This window comes from Microtus oregoni, unplaced genomic scaffold (assembly GCF_018167655.1).
Source record: "Microtus oregoni isolate MIOR12 unplaced genomic scaffold, Mior012 000011F_ref0000422, whole genome shotgun sequence".
Classification (NCBI taxonomy): Eukaryota; Metazoa; Chordata; class Mammalia; order Rodentia; family Cricetidae; genus Microtus; species Microtus oregoni.
This window is the reverse complement of record NW_024543070.1, coordinates 50,203,337-50,223,931: the sequence shown is the minus strand read 5'-3', so window position 1 is coordinate 50,223,931 and position 20,595 is coordinate 50,203,337. Positions and strand designations below refer to the sequence as shown.

General features: G+C 50.2%; 1 protein-coding gene across 4 annotated transcripts in view; it reads right to left on the bottom strand.

The window, feature by feature from the left end:
- Window positions 1-256: 256 nt before the first annotated feature.
- The window catches only part of LOC121453341 (core histone macro-H2A.1), a 65,761-nt gene continuing 45,422 nt past the window's right edge, over window positions 257-20,595 (bottom strand). For 2 of the 4 annotated variants that reach the window (XM_041660046.1, XM_041660047.1), the window contains exons 6-9: window positions 15,352-15,442; window positions 11,225-11,314; window positions 8,770-8,944; window positions 257-1,007 (exon numbers count right to left, since the gene is read on the bottom strand). In XM_041660046.1, coding sequence (XP_041515980.1) covers window positions 842-1,007; window positions 8,770-8,944; window positions 11,225-11,314; window positions 15,352-15,442 — 522 coding nt within the window. In that variant the 3' untranslated portion in view covers window positions 257-841. Of the gene's footprint in view, window positions 1,008-8,769; window positions 8,945-11,224; window positions 11,315-15,351; window positions 15,443-17,020; window positions 17,121-20,595 lie in introns of all 4 variants that reach the window. The other 2 variants (XM_041660044.1, XM_041660045.1) reach the window with 1 other exon arrangement.

The following is a 20,595-nucleotide window of genomic DNA, read 5'->3' as shown; positions in this document are numbered from 1 at the left end:
CTTACCACCCAGGTGGCTTTTGGGTACACAGCCTGCCTCCTCTGTGAAATGGGGCAGACACCCGGACCACCCTTGGGAGATTTGAAGCTTCCTACATGAATTCTCTACACACCTCTTGGGCCAGCAGATGTCCAACCTACTGGCCAAGGCAGAGGGACTATCGGGGAACCTCTGGGTTGTAGGATAAGGAGACCCACGTCCTAGGGAGACTGGCCTGGGACACTCAGGTACAATAATGCAAAACATGCCAGTCACAGCAGTTCGACATTTTACTAAATCAACTCACACAAATTTCAAATTTCAAATATAATTAAGGACAACAGATTCAGTTCTGTCTTTAACATTTTTCATTTTCAAATCTATCATTAAGACAAAAAGTAAACAAAAGTTAGGTCTGTTGCAAATTTTATGATTTTTCTTCTGAGGGAAAAAACATAGTAAAAAGAACGCCACTGGGTGTACAGTAAAGCACCACAACACACATTACAAATGGGGCTTCCTGCTGCTGCGACACAGGAGAGGGACCGTCCTCCCCACTGCTCTGTGTTAATCAGGACTTCATTAAAGGAAAACTATAAAATCCCCTAGGTTAACTAAGTCAGACACGGTCTGGAACGCAGTGCTTAACGAGGACAATGCTGACTATCAGTGCTAACAGAAAACATTTTAGAAGGCCCAAAACAATCAAACTGGAAACCAAAACCTTATTTTCCCTAGATGAGCAAAACTGAAAATGAAAGCAGTCCCACCTCCCAGTAAGAGCAAAGGTTATTTTTTTGTTTTCTTTCTTTCCAGTTGGAGGCAGGGGACATGGTCTGTGCTGGCTCTAGGGGTCACTGGCCTAGTTGGCATCCAGCTTGGCCATTTCCTGCACATAGATGCCTATACTCTCACTGTCAAAAAGCACAAAGTACACGGTTTTGATGGAGGAGGACATAGTGGACACGAAGTAGTTGGAGATGGCCTTCAGAATGAGCTGGGCCGCCGTCTGCTTCGGGAACCCATTCCTGTAGGAGAGAACACAGTGGTCAGCATTCAGGGCTCCACAATGAGCCCACCTCGGCTTCCCCTGCAGGGTCCTCGCTCTGGGCTGGAGTTTACTGAGCTCTGGAGGTGTTCATGGAGAGTCCTTGTGGGACAAGTCGATTAGGGAGCTGTCATGTATTGTTTGTACTTGGGAGTGACCTCTCTCGTCTCAGGGCATGACCATCTCAGGGACCCTCCTAGACTCCTCGCCCTGAGGAAGACTGGTTCTGATACAAGCGCCAAGAGTAACAGCCCGATGACATTAAGAACAGAGATCTTGAGCACACCAGAAGGCAAACCATTTCTAACCATACTATAAAAAATGCCTGCAGGGGGGAAAAAGAAGCTAGACGCACTGCTCAGAACCGTCTAAATGGGGATCACAGCCGACCCATCCGATAACTACAGCTGCTTACTATGAACTCCTTTCCATTTGCCCGCCCTCTCTGTTAGGCTTCTGGGGTCGATTCACCTGGTCTGGTGTTTGCTGTCTACCTGCGGCTCACTGTTTTTCTGCATGCTTAACAAGCAACTCATTTAAAACCAAAAGCATGGCTACTGCAGCTCATCATCTAGGCGGAGCCATCCAGCACTCACAAGATGACAGGCATTTAACAGTGGGCATAGGAAGAATATGATACAATCGTCACAGGGAGGCAGGGCCCCAGGGAACGTTATAGAAGGGTATCAGTAAGTAGGGACGCTGAACGTGCACAAGATGGTCAAGGGTGCATAAGCTTCTGCTTCTCTTTTCTGTTGTCCCTGGAACCAGTGTTAGAGTCCCGTCAATGTCAGCCATCATGGCATGGGTGGGGTGGGGGTGTCTCTAAATAGCTCTGGCCTCTAGTTGTATGGCTCTCTTACTGGGTGTCAGCAGCAAGGGCTATTGGTCCAGAGACCATCTTCAAGGCAGAGCAGCCACTCTGTTGCAGAGCAAAACTTTGGGTCTTGACTTCAGGATATCATCAAAGTCTCCATATCAGTGTCCTGCCACTGGTGTGTGGTTCCACTGAAAATGCCATAGAGCTTGGAACTTAGAGTATGAACTCGGGTCCTGGTCAACACTGCATATGCACCCCCAGGAGTTGCAGTGCACGGGTGCCAGCCTGGCGGAAATAATCGAACACTCAGAGTAGCTGTCATGGACATCCTCTTGCTTACTGCAGTCTACTGTCTTGGTCTGCCTGCTGGTTTGGCTGGTCTTCCTGGGTGGGTGCCTACTTCTAGGTGGGGTGGTCTGCACACTGGAGTGGCAATGTTTTCCCTAACACTTTCTAGCCTTCTGCACCATGTGCTTGTGACACCGAACCACCTGGGGAGTGACATTCTCCATAGCTGCTAGTGTTCAAGGTGTCACAGGGCCACAGGAAAATGCTCTTCTGTGACCTGCTGTCACCCAGGAGACTGGGGCAGTCCCACATAGTTCATCCTTAAGAGGGTAGAGTGCCCCCTCAGGGCATTTTCCCAGGCTGTGGGAAATAGTGACCCTGGTAGTCTAGCCAGGCTGCAGGATGTCAGGGACAGGACAGGAATACGGGCTATAGTGAGGCACCCAAGGCGACTCTCTCAGGTCTCACGGTCAACTGGGCACAGGGGCCATGACTTCCTTCAGTATGGAGGAGCACAGAGAGTATGCCAGGTGCGGCTGCCGGAGGAGGTAAGTTTGCCCTTCAGTTGTCAAGAGCTCTTCCCAGCAGTGCAGGCCACAACTAACTTTTGGGGTGTCCCTGTGCCCTGCTATACCCTCACTCAGGATCAGCTAACGGCTGCTAGACCAGGCAGACCTCAGTCCATGGGCATAACCTAGATAGATGGGACCTGAGAACTCAGTGGGGGAGCTGTTCTCTCCATGTAAAGATCCAGGCCATGCTCCACGAGAGCCATGCTCCGCCGGAGACAGGCCTGCCTGTCTCTTCACGCATGCTCAGGTGAGCAGAGCGGGAGGAGGGCCTGAGGAACTGGGTTTCAGGATGCCCTCCTGTGTGCTCAGTCAGCTGCTGTGCTTGGCTTCCAGCTCTAACCTTAGCCCCACGGGAGCGCGGTGATGTAGACACCTGTGGTCCAAGCCTCTCCCTGACTGCAAGGCCAGTCTCTAGGTACACTGCTGGTCAGTGTTTATGGACAGACCCTCAGTACTTTCCAGTTCTGTGGCTCTTGGAAGGGATATGTAACTACTGCTGGAGGAAGGTTCCTTCCTGTTCCTGTACCCTAAGTCTGAACCTGTAGCTGGTGCTGGCATCATGGACACCTCGTCACGCAGTCCTGGCTGGGCTCTCCCTGCAGCTTTCCCTCCCTCGGGTCTGTGGCTATTCTTTGGCACCATGTTCTGCATGCAGGCTGCAGGGCAGGGCTGCCAGTCTGGACTTGCAAGTTTACACCAGCAGCACCCTTCACACACACCCAGCATGTCCTCCTGCTGCCCTGCCCTGCACGTATGCGAACCCGTTCATCCTAGGGAGCCAGGCCCTAAAGCAGCCTGCTGAGGCCATGGAGACAGCAGGAAGAAGCGAAGCAGGGACTTTCCTCACGCTGCTGGCAGATGTGTGAGATGCTGACACTTCACCCACCATCCCTGCAAAAGGTGAGGGCAACTGTAGCCACAGTGCCATGGCTAGCCCCTCGTACAGCACACAGGAGACCTGACTACATGCTCTTAGCCCATGGTAGAGGTAGGGCAGCCGAGAGATGCAGACTTCCTGGCTGTACAATGATCCCTTGTCTGTGACTTGCCCAGCCCTGTGAAGGCAGAGGGCAAGACAAGATAATGTGTGTTAAGCATCGGGGTGTGGCCCAGGATCATCCATAAGGTTCCTGTGGTGGGTCCCAGCCCTCAGACAGCTATGACTAGATGGCTGCTGTTGGTATCACAACCAACCGTAAGCACTGTAAACAGGATATGGTGCCCAGCTCTACTGGAGAACTGTGGGTCTGGCTGTTGGCATGTATACCACGAGCTCCTTGGTACAGGTACTGCCTCAGTTCCCGTCTGAATGGTCACTCCAGTCTTGACAGGTCTCTGCTTTCCTCTCTAATTTGGGTGAGCTGAAGACTTGAGAGGGCTCAGGGCTTCTGCTCTGGAGGTAGAGTCAGGCTTCAGCTGCTCGTGGGCAGGAAGAGCATCAAGATGTGAGCGCTGGTGTTCTCAGGTGTGATGAGGATGAGGAGAGGCCGCTAGGGCCACCTGGGATCCCCCTCCCAGACTCTCTGTTCTACCCATCTTGGGCCTTGTCTGGCACACACTAGAGCCATGTGAGTGTCCCTTGGGTCACCCCTGCTGTGTCTGAAGCACCCTTTCTCCTCATCTGGCCCCAGTCTCCCTGGGCTAGTGCAAAGGGATCTCAAGGGCTCGGTCAGGTCAGGCAGATGGGTCCATGGAAAGCTGAGCTCGGCAGACCCATATATGGGGTGTGTTCCAGCTCCCCTAGTCTGCAGAGTCCTCTCCTGTGTAGGCCTTGCTAAGCCTTATCACTTCCAGGGGGTTAAGGGACATTGTGAGAAGCAGGCCAGCTGGAGACCCCAGAAAACCTGTCAGAAGCCACATCTGAGACAGAGCCCAGACAGGTGTCTTGGAAGGAGAAGCAGGGAGCTCTGGGTAATGGGTGGACATTGCTGTCACCTATATGATCACTTCGGCTAGGAGTTTTATTGTGCCGTGCTGCTGTCCCCAAGACTTTACCATTTCCCCACATTCTCTGTGGCTTTTGAGTGGTTGCCTGTGAAGCTGCCCAGGCTACATCTTGTAGAGCAGCGAAGAGCACTGGAACCTCGGTGTTCATGTGTGCGATTCCCACAAGGCCATGGGACTTCACAGTGGGTGCCACACCTGGGTACAGGACACTGCTGTGCCCTAGCAGCTCAGGCAGTGCTGAGATTCATCACATTTCCCAGAAAAATCTATCCACAGTGGGCACCAGGGGGTCCAGCCTGCCTGACAGCAAACTCTAGCTCAGCCAAGGATGAGCTGTGTGACCTCAGGTGCATGCCTTGCCCTCCAAGTTCGCTCTTTGACCTTTGAATGGATTTAACAGTGGAGAGAAAGCGGCTCGCAGTGCCCGGGGCTCTGTTGCCCATAAATGGTGTTTGAAGAACACCAGCTTTCCTTCTATGCTCATAAATCAGAAGGAGGGGTAGCTCAAGTCCCCCCGCCCCGCCAGAGTTCCTGTGTGCTGCCAAAGATGGGTCCCTTCCTTGTGTCTAACATGGCAAGGTGTGACCAAGACCAGGGTTACAGGCATGGGGTCTCCACTGGCCCCAGGCAAAACCAGAAGGTGACAGGAGCAGGCCAGCACGTGTCTCTGGGAAGTGTTCCCCAGAGTGTCACTGTGTTCCCTTGACTTCTACGCCAGAGACACTGGATGCCACAAACAAGTCATTTTATTCCCCTCTTCACCCCTGTGATTTACTGGCTGGCCAGATATAATCCCATCCTTTGCCCATGAAAGCAGGGGCAGCTGCCTGCACGGCTGTGGGACGAGGTCTGCCTGACAGATGTGGCCGGGGAGCCTGCACATGTGCTGCCTTTGGCATTCTGCCCTTTAAAAGCTTCCCATTGATTATTTTTAAAAACTTTTACTCCATGAAAAATGTAAATAAGTTTGTAATAACAGATGTTCTTTTATGGGAATTACTTTTATGCTTCAATTAAGAATTTCCCAATAGCCATATGAAAGAGCGTGAAATTATTACCTCCGATAAAGGGTGCTATGCCTTGCTCTTCAGAAGCACCTTTCATCAGGGCAGATCAAAGCGCATCCGAAACATTAATTAACTGAGCCTCTGAACCATCTGTGAAGAAGGGTAGACCCCCATGGCCTCACTTATTAAGGAAGGCCCAGAACAGAGAGACTGATTCATTTACCAGAGGTCACACAGCACATTAACATAATGCCAAACAATAGACCTTCTATGGGAGGTGGAAGCAATAAGTATGGCTTGTTTTTGAAACAGGGTCTCTTTGTAGCTTTGCAGCCTGTCCTGGAACTAGCTCTTGTAGACCAGGCTGGCCTCAAATTCAGAGATCTGCCTGCCTCTGCCTCCCAAGTGCTGGGATTAAAGGCATGTGCCACCACTGCCCGGCAAGTATGGCTACTTAAGCTCCGATTCAGAAGCTCTGCTAAAATAAAAAATAATAAAGATCTTGAATCTACTTTGGGAGGGGTCCTGACACCTGTAACACATCCAGTTCTATAACAAGTTCTGTGGCATGACTAGACACTTGTCTTCGCAGATACCTGCACAGCAGAGGGAAAGGGCACTGGAAGGTTCAACTCTGCTGTGTGTCCAGGAGATAGGGTAGGGTCTCACACTATAGCCAGGCTCCTTCCTCATCTTCCAAGAGCTGGTATTACATGTCAGCTGTCACTCGGCTTTCTGGTGCCGATCTGAAATGCTGTCTACACACAGTGTTGACAGGAGACTGGAGTGGAGACATTCAGAGGACACAGCCACCCACTGAGTTCCCAGGGGCTCCCAGCTCTGCTGGGCTGAGCTCCTGCTTTGGCATGGCACCTGCAGAGTGCTGCCAGGTGTGAGCGAGCTGCAGGAACAGGTGTGAGCTGGAGTCCTTCGAGCTCATCTACACTGCGGAGTCTGGTTCTGGTCTCCATGTGAACAACACTGGGGACTGAAGGGCCTGTCACCAGTGCAGGCTACAGAGAGAATCTGCCACAGCTCCTGGCCTGGGAGGGACGGCTGGGATGGGCTCTGTCTGCTATGGCTTCAGAGAAACAGGGTCAGCAACAGCTAGAGACTGACCATCATGGAGTCACTTAGGTAATGAGATCTCAGCGCTGCCCAGGGAAGCAGGGGCCTCTGCCTTCCACGGTTCTTTTGACGGCAGAAGCAATGTTTGGCAAGAGATGCTTTTAACCTGCAAGACAGAGGCTGCCTGGAGGACAGCACAACACAGGGTTCAGACAGTCACTGCCCTTATCCCAACCTACTCAGGTAGAGGAGGGGCTCTGTCTGAGCTACACCACTCGCCCAGTACAGACTCCCAGGTAAGCTTCTTGAGGACTCAGCTCCTGCCAGCAAAGCCCCTGCAGGGCCTGCACTGTGCTTCATGCCTGGCCCCAGCCTTCCCAGGCTGGTAGCAGAGAGGATTCAGGGCCTGATGTTCTGAGGAACCCTGTCCCTCTCCACGGCACAGCTCTCAAACCTCCCCCAAACAGCCTTGAGATGCCCAACGGGAGTTTCTCTGCCATTAGTCAGCAGGGCATGGAGGAGCCAAGTCTGGACTTGAGCCGAGGAATGGTTTATGGCTAAGTCCGACCCCTGCCTCAGCTGCAGAAGGAGTACACTGTCCCAGCACTGGTCTCATAGTCCACCTGGGCACATGATGAACAAGACCTGGGGCAGGGCCTAGCCCCGAGAGCTTGTCTTTGGATATTTTCATTCTGCCCCACTTTGTATCCACCTCCCTCTATGGCTAAGGAGGCCAGGCATGTGTCAGGGGTGTCCCTGTATGGAGGCCTAGAGGTCACTGCATGAAGCTGTAAAGGTGACACCCGGATTTCCTGTGGCGACTCCAATATGTTGGAGATACCAGAGTCGCAGGATACCTGTCAAGGAAAGGTGCTAATGGAGAGTGGAACCAGCCCAGGTCAAAGTGTGCTGCAATAAGCAAGCTGAAAGGAGCTGGAGATCTCAAGAGCGCTTTGACATCAGACATGGAGATGCAGCATTTAGAGTGTGCCCTGCTGGTTTCTGGTCTTGCATTGGTTCAGTATTTCTTCACTATGCGCCTTTTCCTGCCATTTGGGATAGTAATGCGTATCCTGTGCCATTACATGTTAAAAATATATGATCTGCTTTTTGATTTCACAGGGGGTTACAGTTAAGAGATCGCCATGAGTCTCAGAAGAGAGTTTGGACTTTTAAACATGCCTGAGACTGTTACAGGCTACAGCAACTTTTGAAATTGGACTAAATGCATTTCTGCATTCTAATGTGGCTACAAGCCTATGGGGGCCAGGGAGTGGATGTGGTAGTTTGAATAACCCCATAAGCTCATAAGGAATGGCACTATTAGGAGGTGTGGCCTTGCTGGAGGAGGTGTGGCACTGGGGATGGCCTTTGAGGTTTCATTAGTTTAAGCCAGGCCCAGTGGCTGGCTCTCTTCCTGCTGATCCAGATGTAGAACTCTGAGTTACTTCTCCAGCACCGTGTCTGCCACCATGCTTCCCACCATGACAATGGACTAAACCTCTGAACTATAAGCCAACCCCAGGGAAATGCTTTTCTTTGTGTGTCTTTACAGCAGCAGAACACTAAGACGAGGGCTTTGCCAGAACTCTCTACGGCAATCCCGGTTTCAACAACCACACGGTTACAGGTGTGTGCTGGAAAGGTCTTTCTCTCTCCCTGCTTTCCTCCTCCTGCTTGAACCCACCGGAGTCTTAGAGCCTGTGAGGTCTGTCTGTCTGTAGACTCCTCTGTGGTGAGACTTGCTGTCACAGAGTTTTAGGTCTTTCTAACTCTTCTTCAGCACACTGTATTTTTAAATGACTTTTTATTTAAATGATGTGTATGTATATATTTGTATGTGCTATCTGCATACAGGTGTCTGCAGAAGTGAGAAGCACGTTACCCTGAAGCTTGAGTTTCAGGCAGTTGGAAGACTCCCCAGGTAAACCCCAGAAGAGCAGGAAACCCCACCACACCACTTGAGGCTTCCTTGGCATTCTTTTGACTGTGCTTCTGAAGGGGGCCATCGTTACAGAAAACCCATTCCTGTGCCCATACCTGCCGCTGCCAATGGACGGGAAGGCGATGGATTTCAGCTTTCTGTCATCAGCTAAGGCCAAGCAGTTTTTCACCGTCTTCTCCAGAAGCTCTTCACACTTGTCTGTACCCCAGACTGGACTATTACAGTGAATCACAAACTTGGCAGGCAGGCCATGGCCTGCACTAACAGCAGCTGGAAGGGACAGAAAGCGACACATGTCACAGGAGGCCAAACCCACACCTCTCTCCCACTCTAGAGTGACCCCTTAGCTGCCTCTGTGGTCCTGTGTCCAAGGACACAGCTGCAGTCGCAGCTGTGCCCATGCTATGACTCCAACATCAGCCTGACCTGGGACCCACGCTTCAGGCATCTCCCCACATGAGCAGTGGCATTCAACTCGCTGCTCCAGGAGCTGCAGAGGAATGTCTGCAGTCCCTGTCTCAGAAGCATGGCGTGGGGCTTTCACATCAGTTCCACTGAATGTTCGTGAGTAACTATGTCTTACTTCCTATGCATGGGTCAAGACGGCCTTGGGCGTGAGGCTTTGCAGAAGCGGCAGCCTGGTTGTGTGACCTGCTCCTGTCCACGATGACAGAACAAGACTGGCTCTTTAGGGAGCCCTGCTTCCCTTTCTGAAGGAGGGACTGGTTTCCAGACGCACAGCTCCATGACTGTCTCCTCTCCTACGTGAAATCTAAGGGCACAGCCTCAGTTCTGTCCTTTGCATGAGCTGGAACCAGTCTCTGTGTCTCCTGGAGCAGTGCTGGAGCCTCTACAGGAAGGCACTCTTGTTGAATAATCAGCATTGCCCCAGGGGCATCGTAAGACACTTAAGGGTCTTGTGGTGCCAATAACAATTATAAGGCTGTGCTCCATAGGCTCCCACGCTCTGGGCTAAAGGGTGACATGAGTCCTAAGGAGCATTTGAAGCTAGGGCTAAATTGGGTGGGAGAGGGCTAGAATAAAAACACATTAACGGATTAGCTCCTATACTTTTCAAAACAGTTTAAGTCAGGTATAATCTCAGCAAGAACATCACCTGAGTCCTCAAGTTTGAGAACAGCTTGGGTAACTACAAAATCCTCATAGCTTAGAATCAAGACCTTAGAAAGCTTAGAAGACAGACCCTCCCTTCCTCATTTCAAGCTCTTGTTCCTTTGTTTTTTGAGACAGGGTTTCTCTATGGAACTAGCTGTCCTGGAACTTACTTTGTAGTCCAGGCTGGCCTCAAACTCAGAGATCTACCTGTTTCTGCCTTTTAATAATAAAAATTCTATTAAAATAATCTGAACCATTCTAAATCTAACATCCTTCCTTCAGTCACAGCTCTGGTTGTGCCAGGCTTGCCTCCCATCAGAGCATAGCATGTGCCAAGAGTCTCTCGTGGGCTTGCAATGGGTGCATGGGTAGGAGTGGCCAGTAGCCCCTGCTGTAGTCAGCTGTCTGTGTCCACCCTCCCTACCCTCGTACAAGGTTGGCCTTAGGTGGGATTGTCTAGAAGAGCCTTTTCATTGGTGCTCTGCCCATCGTGCCCCACGGCACAGATCAAAGTTCATATTCCCATGCCACAGGATGCTGATACTAGTAAGGATGCAGGTGGTATTTCATTGCTGGGCAAGGCCAGCTGTTTCTCCTGAAAGGACCTCTGTAGACATTATATATAATTACTAATGTCTACATGTAGTCAAGATTTACTTTTTTAAAAAAGGGCCTTGACAAAATGGGCATCCAGGACTGTAGAGTAAGAAAGGAAAAAGCTGGTTGGTGGTGGTACACGCCTTTAATCCCAGCATTTGGGAGGCAGAAACAGGTAGATCTCTGAGTTTGAGGCCAGCCTGGACTATAAAGTAAGTTCCAGGACAGCTAGTTCCATAGAGAAACCCTGTCTCAAAAAACAAACAAACAAAGGAACAAGAGCTTGAAATGAGGAAGGGAGGGTCTGTCTTCATGCAGAGCAGGTACCCCCTCCCCTTGAATGGACACAGGAAGCCTTGTTCTTCACACCTAACTCCCCAAGGTTCCCAAACTTGAGCCCTACTTCTGGATTTCAGCCCATCCCCCATGGACGTCCCCAGTCTTTTTCTTCCCTCTCCAGCCAAGAATGGTGGTTATGGCACATGAGAAATGGGTGTTTGTTTCCCATTAAAAGCACAGCTGAGGAAGGCTGAGGAAGGTGGCTCACCAGCAGACTTGCAGGTGGCTCAGTCTCACCCTCGATTGTTCCCAGCTCTCAGATCTGTCAGCCTTGGCTTCTATAATTCCTTTTCCTTTGAGATAGACACACCAGACAGGAGCTACTAAAATTTTTTTGCACATGAAGGAGGTTTTCATGAGCCTTCACCTGCTGACTATGCACGGGCTACGTTCTAAGGGGTCAAGGCCGTCTTCCTCACAGACAAGTGGCACTGCTCTCAGCTCCTCCCGAGCACTGTGCAAGCCACACCGGATGAGCACAGGGCCCGCCCACCTTACCTCCAGCTATTTCCAACGGTCCATTCTTTTTCCGAAGTTCAAGAACAGCTTCTACAAACTCCTTGCCACCCTTCTTCTCCAGTGTGTTTCCTAGGCAAGGGCAGGGCAGGGTCAGAGTGCCACCCCCTGTCTGTGGCATACAGACACTCAACAGGTCACTTGATTACATACTTTAAGTGGTCTGAGAAGCTACACTTTCACAAGGCTGCAAAACAGAACCTATGCCCTGGCTGGCCAGAGAGTGAAAACCCAGAAAAGATATGCCCTCAGCCAGTGGCCACTAGGCACTACAGTTCGCTCTGGCTCCTTCTGCTGCCCCTCTCTCAGGGTAACAGGGGTAGCAACACTGGAGATACAAAGGAGACATCTGTTCTTGGCAAACATGCCTGATTTCCAGTGTGTGACAAACCAGGTGGCACTGGCTTCCAATGAGTGTGCTGAGGGGCTTATCTCGGGGAGAAGCCCCAAATAAGGAGGTCTGTGAAGCTGAGGCACAAGCTCCTCCTATCCAGCAGCCAGCGCTCCTGGAATGAGGCCAAGGAGAAAGTGTTCCCATAGCCACCCTGGGCCAGCACTGCGTGCTTAGTTCCTATGTTGCAGCCTTGGTGTCATATGTGAATTAAATAAATAGAAAAAAGAAAGAAAAAAATGGTCTCAAGACAATATTTTCTTAATTACATTAATGATTCAGAATTGCTTTAGGAAAAGATGAAAACATCAGAAGCAGAGCTTAAAGACAAACTGGAATTGCACAACACTTGGAAAAGGCTGGCTGCTTAGGACCCAACTTTTAAAAGGCCTTTCTGAAACCAGGATGCTTGCTATTAAAGCCAAGATGACCAGCACTGTTAGAACTCAGGGCTCCCCAGTTCAGGTGGGCCACGAGCAGCAATCTCAGCCGTGGTGACAGCAGCTTGTCCTGTTTGTCCTGCCCACAGTTCTCTTCTTCCTTAAGCTCTGGTTCCTCAGTTTGTGCATCTTAAAGTCCTTGTCCTTGAAGAGGATGAAATACTCCCCCCTTAAGATTCCCATTTATCTTGGAAAGTCTAAGCGTACCTGGGTTGGCCAAGGTCTACTGGAAAGTACCAGCCAGACCAGAATTACTGTTTCGTGTACATGCATGTTCCTAGGGTGTGAACTAACCCAGGAAGTGTCTGGAAGCAAGAGGAAGACCCTGAACATGTCACAGGGAAGGCAGAGCAAGGCTACCGGCAGGGACTGACCCATCACCATCACTGCAGCAGCCCAAGGGGCGTGGACGAGAGTGGTCAGGAGTCCTGAGCTAAGACAGGACCGGGCTCAGGAGTCTTGTGGTGGGATCCTGTGTCAACAGCTCAGAATGCTCTTTTGCCTTTACCTCCCTGAAAGCACCCTGAACTTTATGTGGCTCAAAGTCATTTCCAAAGATTTTCACCTGCTGCTACTCCATGTTCATAGCAAACTTCAGCACCAGAGTGGTAACTGAATGTGCCATGTGTCTCAGGGGACCACTCTGGGCCTCATGCCCCGACACTCAAAAGTTGGTACGGCCCAGATATGAGACCATGATAGCACCAGCTGAAATGTCCATGCAGCTGAAAGCGTGGGGTCCAAATAATTTAGTCCATAGTCTAGTCTTCCGTTTAGCCTGTCTCAAGTGTGAAGGGGGCGCTACTCTGTTGGCTACTGTCTAAGGCTCTGTGACATCTACTCTTAGGTGAGAACTGAGCAATTTGGAAAACAGTCAGGTTCTTCACTTGTGAAGATCACTGATTCCCTTCTAAGATATAAAACATTTCCTAAGAAAATAGGCTGCTTTATAATTAAAGGTGTTTTATCTTAGGAAGAGTGTGTGTACTTGAAATTTTTTACTCATAATGAAATATTGCTTTAATTACAAGTGAAATTGCAAGCTAAAAATACACTTAATGCATTTCTCAAACTTAAAAACTGAACCCTAGGTCACAGGCAATCAACCCAGTCAGGACTTGACTCCTACACACACACATGTATGCACATGTTCATGTAGACACACGTGTACTTTTTAACAAGAAACAGGCCCATTTTCAACCATATTGTCAACACTCTTAATGTAAGGCTCTTGCTTTTTAGGTTCAACTTCAGGGTTAATCATAAAGCAATCGGCTGATTTGCCCCCAAGCATAAACATGTGTTACTCCCAGGAGAACAAGAACATTATTTCATGCTTAGAAAGCAGGCATAAGTATCAGTGTTCAAAACAGCCTAGGCAAAAATTTAGGCTTGGACAAATGTCAGGCTCAGCCTGTGGTCTATTTCACTGTTAGAAAGAACTTTTGATGGGTAAAGTTAATCACTGGGCTAAGCATTCCTGCACTCGAATCCCTTCTTCCAGCAGTCTCAGGACTCAGGAATTCACACCAAAAACACAAAGTGCAGCCATTTCCTCCTAGCTTCCTCTTTCCCTTCTCTCACATCAAGTGGGAGCTGGAGCCAATTGAGGCCATGCATGAATCTGGATTATTGTTGTTTTGAGATTGTACGAGGTATCTGAGGTCAGTACTAGTTTGGACTGGATCTCGGCAGAGAGCACAGAGGTGGGCTCTGGAAGACTGGGTTCCCATCTGCTACTCTTTCCTCCTCCTGAGGTTTTGCTAGCTGTGACAGCGATGGTACCAGTCCCAGCTTGGGGACGCCACCTTTGCTTCTCATGTCACTCACTAATGGGCTGCAACCCTGTCTCAAACTTATACTTCTTCCCCTCTGTTCAGTTCTGCTGACCAGGAGCCGTTCACGGAGCCAGCGAGACACTCTGCCCGGGGCCTTCAGGGTCCCCACTGCATCTTACACCCTGGAGGACAGGATGAGCAGGCCTTAGGCATTCCCAGCTCACAAGACCAGACCTGTGCCACTCATTTATTACTTTTCTCCAAATAAGTACTTCCTTCCCATCAAGTTTTTATTGACTTGAGAAAGGAAACATCTTTCTTTTAGCTGCCTTCCTAGGAGGGGATTTAACTGCCTGCAGCCGGGTTTCATTTTGGCATGGCACACTTGCCATCTGCTCACTTTCCATCCGTGTCTGAGGTATAAAATGCCCAGGAGAATCACCAGCCCAATTCGCATGTCTGAGCCAAGTGCAAGCATAGGCTCTGCTGGTGACACTGAGCCAAGCTGGGCAGTGCGGGCCCAGCTTGTCTCATCTCTCAAGGTGACAGGGCTTGGTAATGACTTGGAATGTCACCATTCTCTCTGGGTCCACATTGAGAACACTGATGAGGCCCAGCACCCCTATGTCAGGTCACAGATGCACGGAACACTGAGGGCACCAGGAAGCACAATCCAAGAGCCACCATGTAGGTGCTGTCTGGTCTTCACAGACCCTCATTACCAAGGAGAGAAAAGGAGGTGTGGGGGCTCACATGACTTGGTCAGGTCTTATAATGGGTCGACAGTGAAGCTAGGATTCAGGCTCTTCCTAGGTGGGGAATCTCACGACATACCCTCAGGGCCATGCTGAGTCCTGACCCACATCCCTCAAGTTGTCACCTCAGCTACACTGAGCAATGAGCACACTGGACCCACAGGTGCCAGCTGCCAGGGGGGAGCCAAGTGCTTCCTGTGTCTAGGAGGACACTTCTCTAAGTGGTGTCCAAGGACAGCTCATTAAATCCACCTTGAATCTCGCTGAAACCCTGCATGTAGGAACACATTTAGAAAGAGTGACTGACCCCTTTGTGTGTCTAGTCTGTGAGACCATTTGCAAGAACAAACATCTTCTGACATATGACAGTGGCGTGGGCACTGAGCCCTGTGCATGGGAGTTTGCATGTCTGTTCCGATGAGGGCACACCAGTGGCCCTGCCTGCCTGTCACTGAGGCCTGTGGGAATCCAGTCTCCAACAGAGCGGTACCTCGTGAGGTGGAGAAAGAAATGCCGCTGAGCCAGCTTCCAAACCAGAAGTGCCCACGGGGCAGCTGCACGCTGCACTGGCTGACGGCCAGCTGTACTTCTCCAGTTCACAACCCAGGGACGAAGGCCCCAGGAAGGTCGGGACGGCTGGAAGTGTGAAATGAATGCAGCCTGCGTAGCTGTCAGAGGATCAAGCTGTCTGCGCGGCCGACTGACCATGCACACACACACTCGGCAGCACCCAGCTCGGCATTACCTACTTCACCACCGGTGTAGAAGTCAGTGTTTGTCGGGTGAACGACAGCATCACTGTCGATCGAGGCAATGTCAGCCTGAACAACTTGCAACTATAACAGGTAAACAAATGTAGATCAACTGTGTTGGACCGAGACCCACGCACAGGCACATTTACTAACGCCCCAATGGCAGGGCTGGCCTACCTGGTCGATTCCAACATATGAGCCCAAGGGGCAATCAGTCCACGCAGTGTGCGCACATGTGGATGGGAGTGAGGACAGGAGGAGGAATATCAAATGTGACATGTTTAAATTAAACATTTGAATGACAAGTCAAAAAAAAAAAGAGAGAAACACACATATATCATTTCCAAAGATTAAAAGAAATAGAACAACGATGCCCCACTTTACCCTGCAGAAGCCTGTACAATGCTGGCACCCCACTGAGAAGGCTACAAAAACATGGCATCTGCTTTGAAAAAAATGTGGACTGTCAGGCCAACCACAACAATGAGTTTCTCCATTGGTCTGCAGCAATCAACCTGGAGGCTTGACTTTTCCTAGGGATTTACTATTTCTGCCTCCCCTGAAATAAGAGCTCAGGACAGCCCAGATCATGTCCAGAGTTGCCCGTAGTTTTTCACTGAACGGGCAGAAATATTTTTCCAGGCCGTTCTCTTTTCCCAGCGAATCTTTTCAATGTATTTTGGACAGAACGGATACCATTTATAGCTTCTGCCCTTCTGTTTTACAGACGGCATCTGGATAAGGCAGGTGGAAGGCATATCTCAATTGGGGTACTTCTGATTGGGTGTTCGGCAAAGGCCAGTTTGTGTAGGTGGGAGTGGCCCCTTGATGAGAAACCCACCAGGTTAGGACAAAAGCAGCTGCAGCTGAGAGCAGAAGGCACAGAGACTATCCTGTGGTTGGTGCTGTGTGGCACTGCCCAAGAGGCATCTGAAAAGCCTGTAAGCCCCAGCAAGGCTGTACCCAGACGGGTACTTATCATGCTTTGAGCTACAGTTCCTCTCATGAATGAAACCACAGAGGTGGGATACCTTATGCTGAATGTCTGCTCTCCTTGAATGGAACAAACTCAGAAAGAATCTGCCCTTCTGATTAACACCCCCCCTCCACCAGCCACAGTGCCTGCAGGAGGCACCCAGACACACACTGCACGGGAGCAAAGGCTGAGGACAGGGCTGCTAAATCTGCTTCTGAGTGAGGACAGTCCACGACATAAACGCTAGCTCGCTTTCTGCCGCACCCTGAGTGCCATTCTAACCAAGCTCAAATGGAGAAACTATTGTTCTGTTGTTACCTGAGATTTCTCAGCTTAAAAAAACAAAAATAAAAAGGAAAGAAAAAGAACAACAACAAACCAAAAAAACACATTTTAAAATCCCTCCCAAGAAACCAGCAGCCAGTCTGATCATTATGGAAGAGAATTTAGATGGTGATGTATTTGCAATACAGGAGAAGTAGCCAATCACAATCGAGACTTAAGAGACCGTCTCTGTTCAGAGTGGCCTAGAGCGAATCAATATTTAGGGTCTACAACCATATGCCAATCAAGGATTGGGGATTTGCCTTGACCATACTTAAGTCTAGGCAAATGAAAAGTCTAAATTCTGGGTTCCAAAAATTCTCATCTGACAGCTGGTGGTGCCAAACCCCATCCCCAATTACCTAGGTCATCTTTAAGGTCAATGTCAGCATTGGTAGGATTGATTATGGCCTCCACCTCAAAGCCGGCTAAATTACTGATCTCACTGTGAATAAGGTTCAGCTGAAAAGAGAAGCACGAGGTGGGAAATAACAGGAGAGCCGGCAAGGTGCAGAGAGATGACCCCTGGACATGGGTGAAGCGGCAATGCCCACAGTGTACTGGGCACAGAGAGAAACAGGAGCCGCTGGTAATGCGGATCTACTTCAAACAGAAGAGTCCAGTGCCACAGGCTGCTAGGGGAAGCAAGCTAGGCGGGGCATTCAGAACCTGCAGGTGTTGCTTAGGGTGAAAGGGAAGCACAAGCCACACTGGCCTGGGAAAAAAGCTGGTAGTTTTCCTGTAGAGGAACTTGTAACCATGAGGACCCAGAACCAGGATGCTCGGTGAGGGGGGAGGCAGGGTCCTTGTCCTTGGGCACTAAGGTGGTAGAGAAACCCTACCTGGCTGTTTATACAGCTACAAAGTGCCACTGTCTTGTATGTGTTCGCAAGTCTCTAAGGCTCTCTTCACCACTGTAGCTGCTGGCTGTCTCTCCTTCCTTCCATCTTACTCAGGGACAGCAAAGAGCAAGAATAGTTTGTTGCTTGGGAACATTTAACTCTATGTGTTCATTAGTCACATAATAGAGCTCTGGAGACACCGGGAAAGAAACCCAGTCATTCTCCAGAAAGACAATGTATCTTTTTAAAAATAATTTCACCTCACAGGTCAGGTAGCACTGAGGCTGGTGGGTGGCTCACAAATACCTTGTGTTGTGTCTGCCCCATCACTGGGTCTTTCTGAAGGGCCACTGACCTTTCTCCCAGTGTTGCTCTGCTGCCATGGCAACCCTTGGTCATTAACTAAGAGCAGTGGGTGCTGGATTCTGCTGCCCTGTCTTTTCTGTAGGTTCAGGTGTGGCTACGCTTGCACATTCACAATTGTCATTGAATTGCTCCTTCTTCAGTGGTATCAACTGTAGCAGAAGCAGTACACATGCACCAAGGCCTAGGCTTGGGGAGTGCCTGAGCCTGCATGGGACAGCAGGACTGAATCCCTGTCCTGATGCTCACTATGGAGGGGAGTAGATGGAGTACAAGCCAGTATGGCTCCTGCTACTGAGCCCCCAGGTGTTGAACTTCTAAGGCCAAACATTTTGTTTTTAAAGAAAAAAAAATTGGTAAGCTATATGCAAGAGAAATACTCCCCCAAATTTCTGATCCTTAAAAGCTGCTAGACTCTCAAAGTCCTTTGGGAGAAAGCAATGGTAAAAACGAATGTGGTTGTTTGGCCAAAGAAAGATTCAAAGACAGAGGAAAGGCCCGGTTTCCTCACTAGGGCTTCCTCTTCCTAGCACCTAGCGGTGATTTGGGGCTAGTCACATCCCTAAGGCAGCAGAAGAAAGCCACCAGGTTTCCTCATGAAGCTGCGTATCAGGAGCTCTGGACCAGGGACAGATGCATTCAACCCTGTGGGCCTGGCTGTTCCTTCCTGCTGGGAAGAAGGGAGGATGAGCACAGACTCCAAGGAAACACTATTTGGAAAAAAAAACAAACTAAGCCAATACTCCATGCCCTCACCAAACAACCAACCTGCACTGTGAAAAGGCAAGAGACTGGTGAGAGAAGTAAGGGGAGCCACATCAGGCCACTCCTGTCTTCACATCTGTGTTGTCCCTATGTCTCCCATGTTTCTAGCCTAAAGCCTCCCAGAGCCTTGGGCCTAGGGGTACCATATGGTGACCAAGCAGTGCCCCAGAAAGACGTGAACATCCAGAAAGTGCCAGAGGCCAGGGTGGGGCCGTGCTGCACAACCCCATCATCATGCCCTGTCCTCCTTCAGAGGCTGTCCAGTGATCTGCACGGAAGGACAGGATTGAGAGCTCCCCGTCTCTTGCCAAACTTCCCACCCTCAGAAGAAGTGGCATGGAACAAAGGGAATGCCCAGTACCTGACACCTGGGCCTCTAGCACTGTACCAAGATCCTGAACTATGCCCTCCCTAACTTGATTTCCCAGCTGCTTCAAAGACAGCTTCTCCACAAAACAAAGCACCACTGCTGACAGAGACACGGATGCATGCACTGCAAGTGGTTTTGTTGTTGTTGTTGCTGCTGCTGCTTTAAATAAACCGCGAAGTTTTTAAAGGGTGAAGGAGAAGTCAAGTCTCGGTGGGACCACAAGGCGAATATTTGTGGATTTGGGCTCACAACACTGTTTTCTTAAAAAGGGGGAAAAAAAATTCAACCATGTGTGAGCACGGCCATCACGGAGTAATGAGGGCAATTGCTCCTGAGGCTGCAGTCTGTGAAATGCATCATTACCAACAACTAGAGCCCAGGCTTCTAAGCCCCTGACTGGCTCCTCCTGTGAGTAGCTTAGCAACCAGGCTCACAGGGCTGGAGGGTCAGTGTTGCCTTTCTCCACCTGCTTGCTTGCTACATTCAAGTGCTGCTCTCACTGTCACAGAGCAGGGGATCACAACCATGATCCTACAGAACACTTTCGGAAACATTTTACCAAACCCAAACTAATGCCCGACCCAGGTGTCCAGGGTGCTTTGTGTGACTCCGCGGTCCGTTTTATGACTCCTGCCCCACAGGACTACACACTAAACTTGCTGCCTGACAGTCAAAGCCAGCAAAGGGCCTGGAAGTGCTGCTGCAGAGTAATGTCCTAGATGGCACTTACTCTGCCTCAGGCTACCGGAGGGGAGGGTTCTTGAAAAGACAGAAGCACCCTAATTTCCACTGTGGGTGCCCAGGCTGACTGAGGTAATGCAAATTCTGTTTGCAGTGAGTAATTCTGGGGACCTCATCTGGGGATCGGGGGGGTCAGCACATCCTTCTGGACACACATTCAGCAAGAAGGGGAGTTTCATGACCTCCAAAGTCTGAAGTGTTTAAATGTCTAGGAAAACAGGCTGGCACTCAGTGCCTTGTTCAGGGCTGACCATTTGTACTCTAGGTTCTAGTCCAGTAAGTCTTTATCAAAAGGCAGGCCCATCAGGCAGACTAGCTTTGTGGTCTAGCCTGATGCCTTCGTTCTACTTATCAGACCATCTGCAAATTATTGGAGCATCAACACCTTTCTCTGGCTTTCTGGACCCTGCCAGGCCCAAAAGGGACAGTCAGTATTAAAGAGATTTACAGTGTTTTCCCTGAGGTACCCAATCTGCACTCAGACCAGGAGGAAGAACTGCAGAGAGCTGCCATGCCCAGCTCTGCAGACAAAGGCAAGGTATCTTCAGCGGGGCTCCAGACAACAGCCCATGATCCCATGTCTTTCTGAACTGCCAGAGCCCAAAGGACATCTGTGTTGGCACACTGGCCTGACATAGCTTGGTGCTTTCCCTCTGTCTGTAACTGTGTCTTTTCCGGTGAGGCAAATGTGAATTCTAGCTGAGGTGGCAGTGGAATGGAGTAGAATCGGGAAAGGCCAGGGTGGAGGTGACAGAGGACAGGGCAGCTGAGGAAGAAGGTAGGTGTCCCCAGAGACTGAGCAGGGCTACCTGTTCACTAGGTCTCCTGGCTCTGGCTAATCATTCCCTTAGGGAAG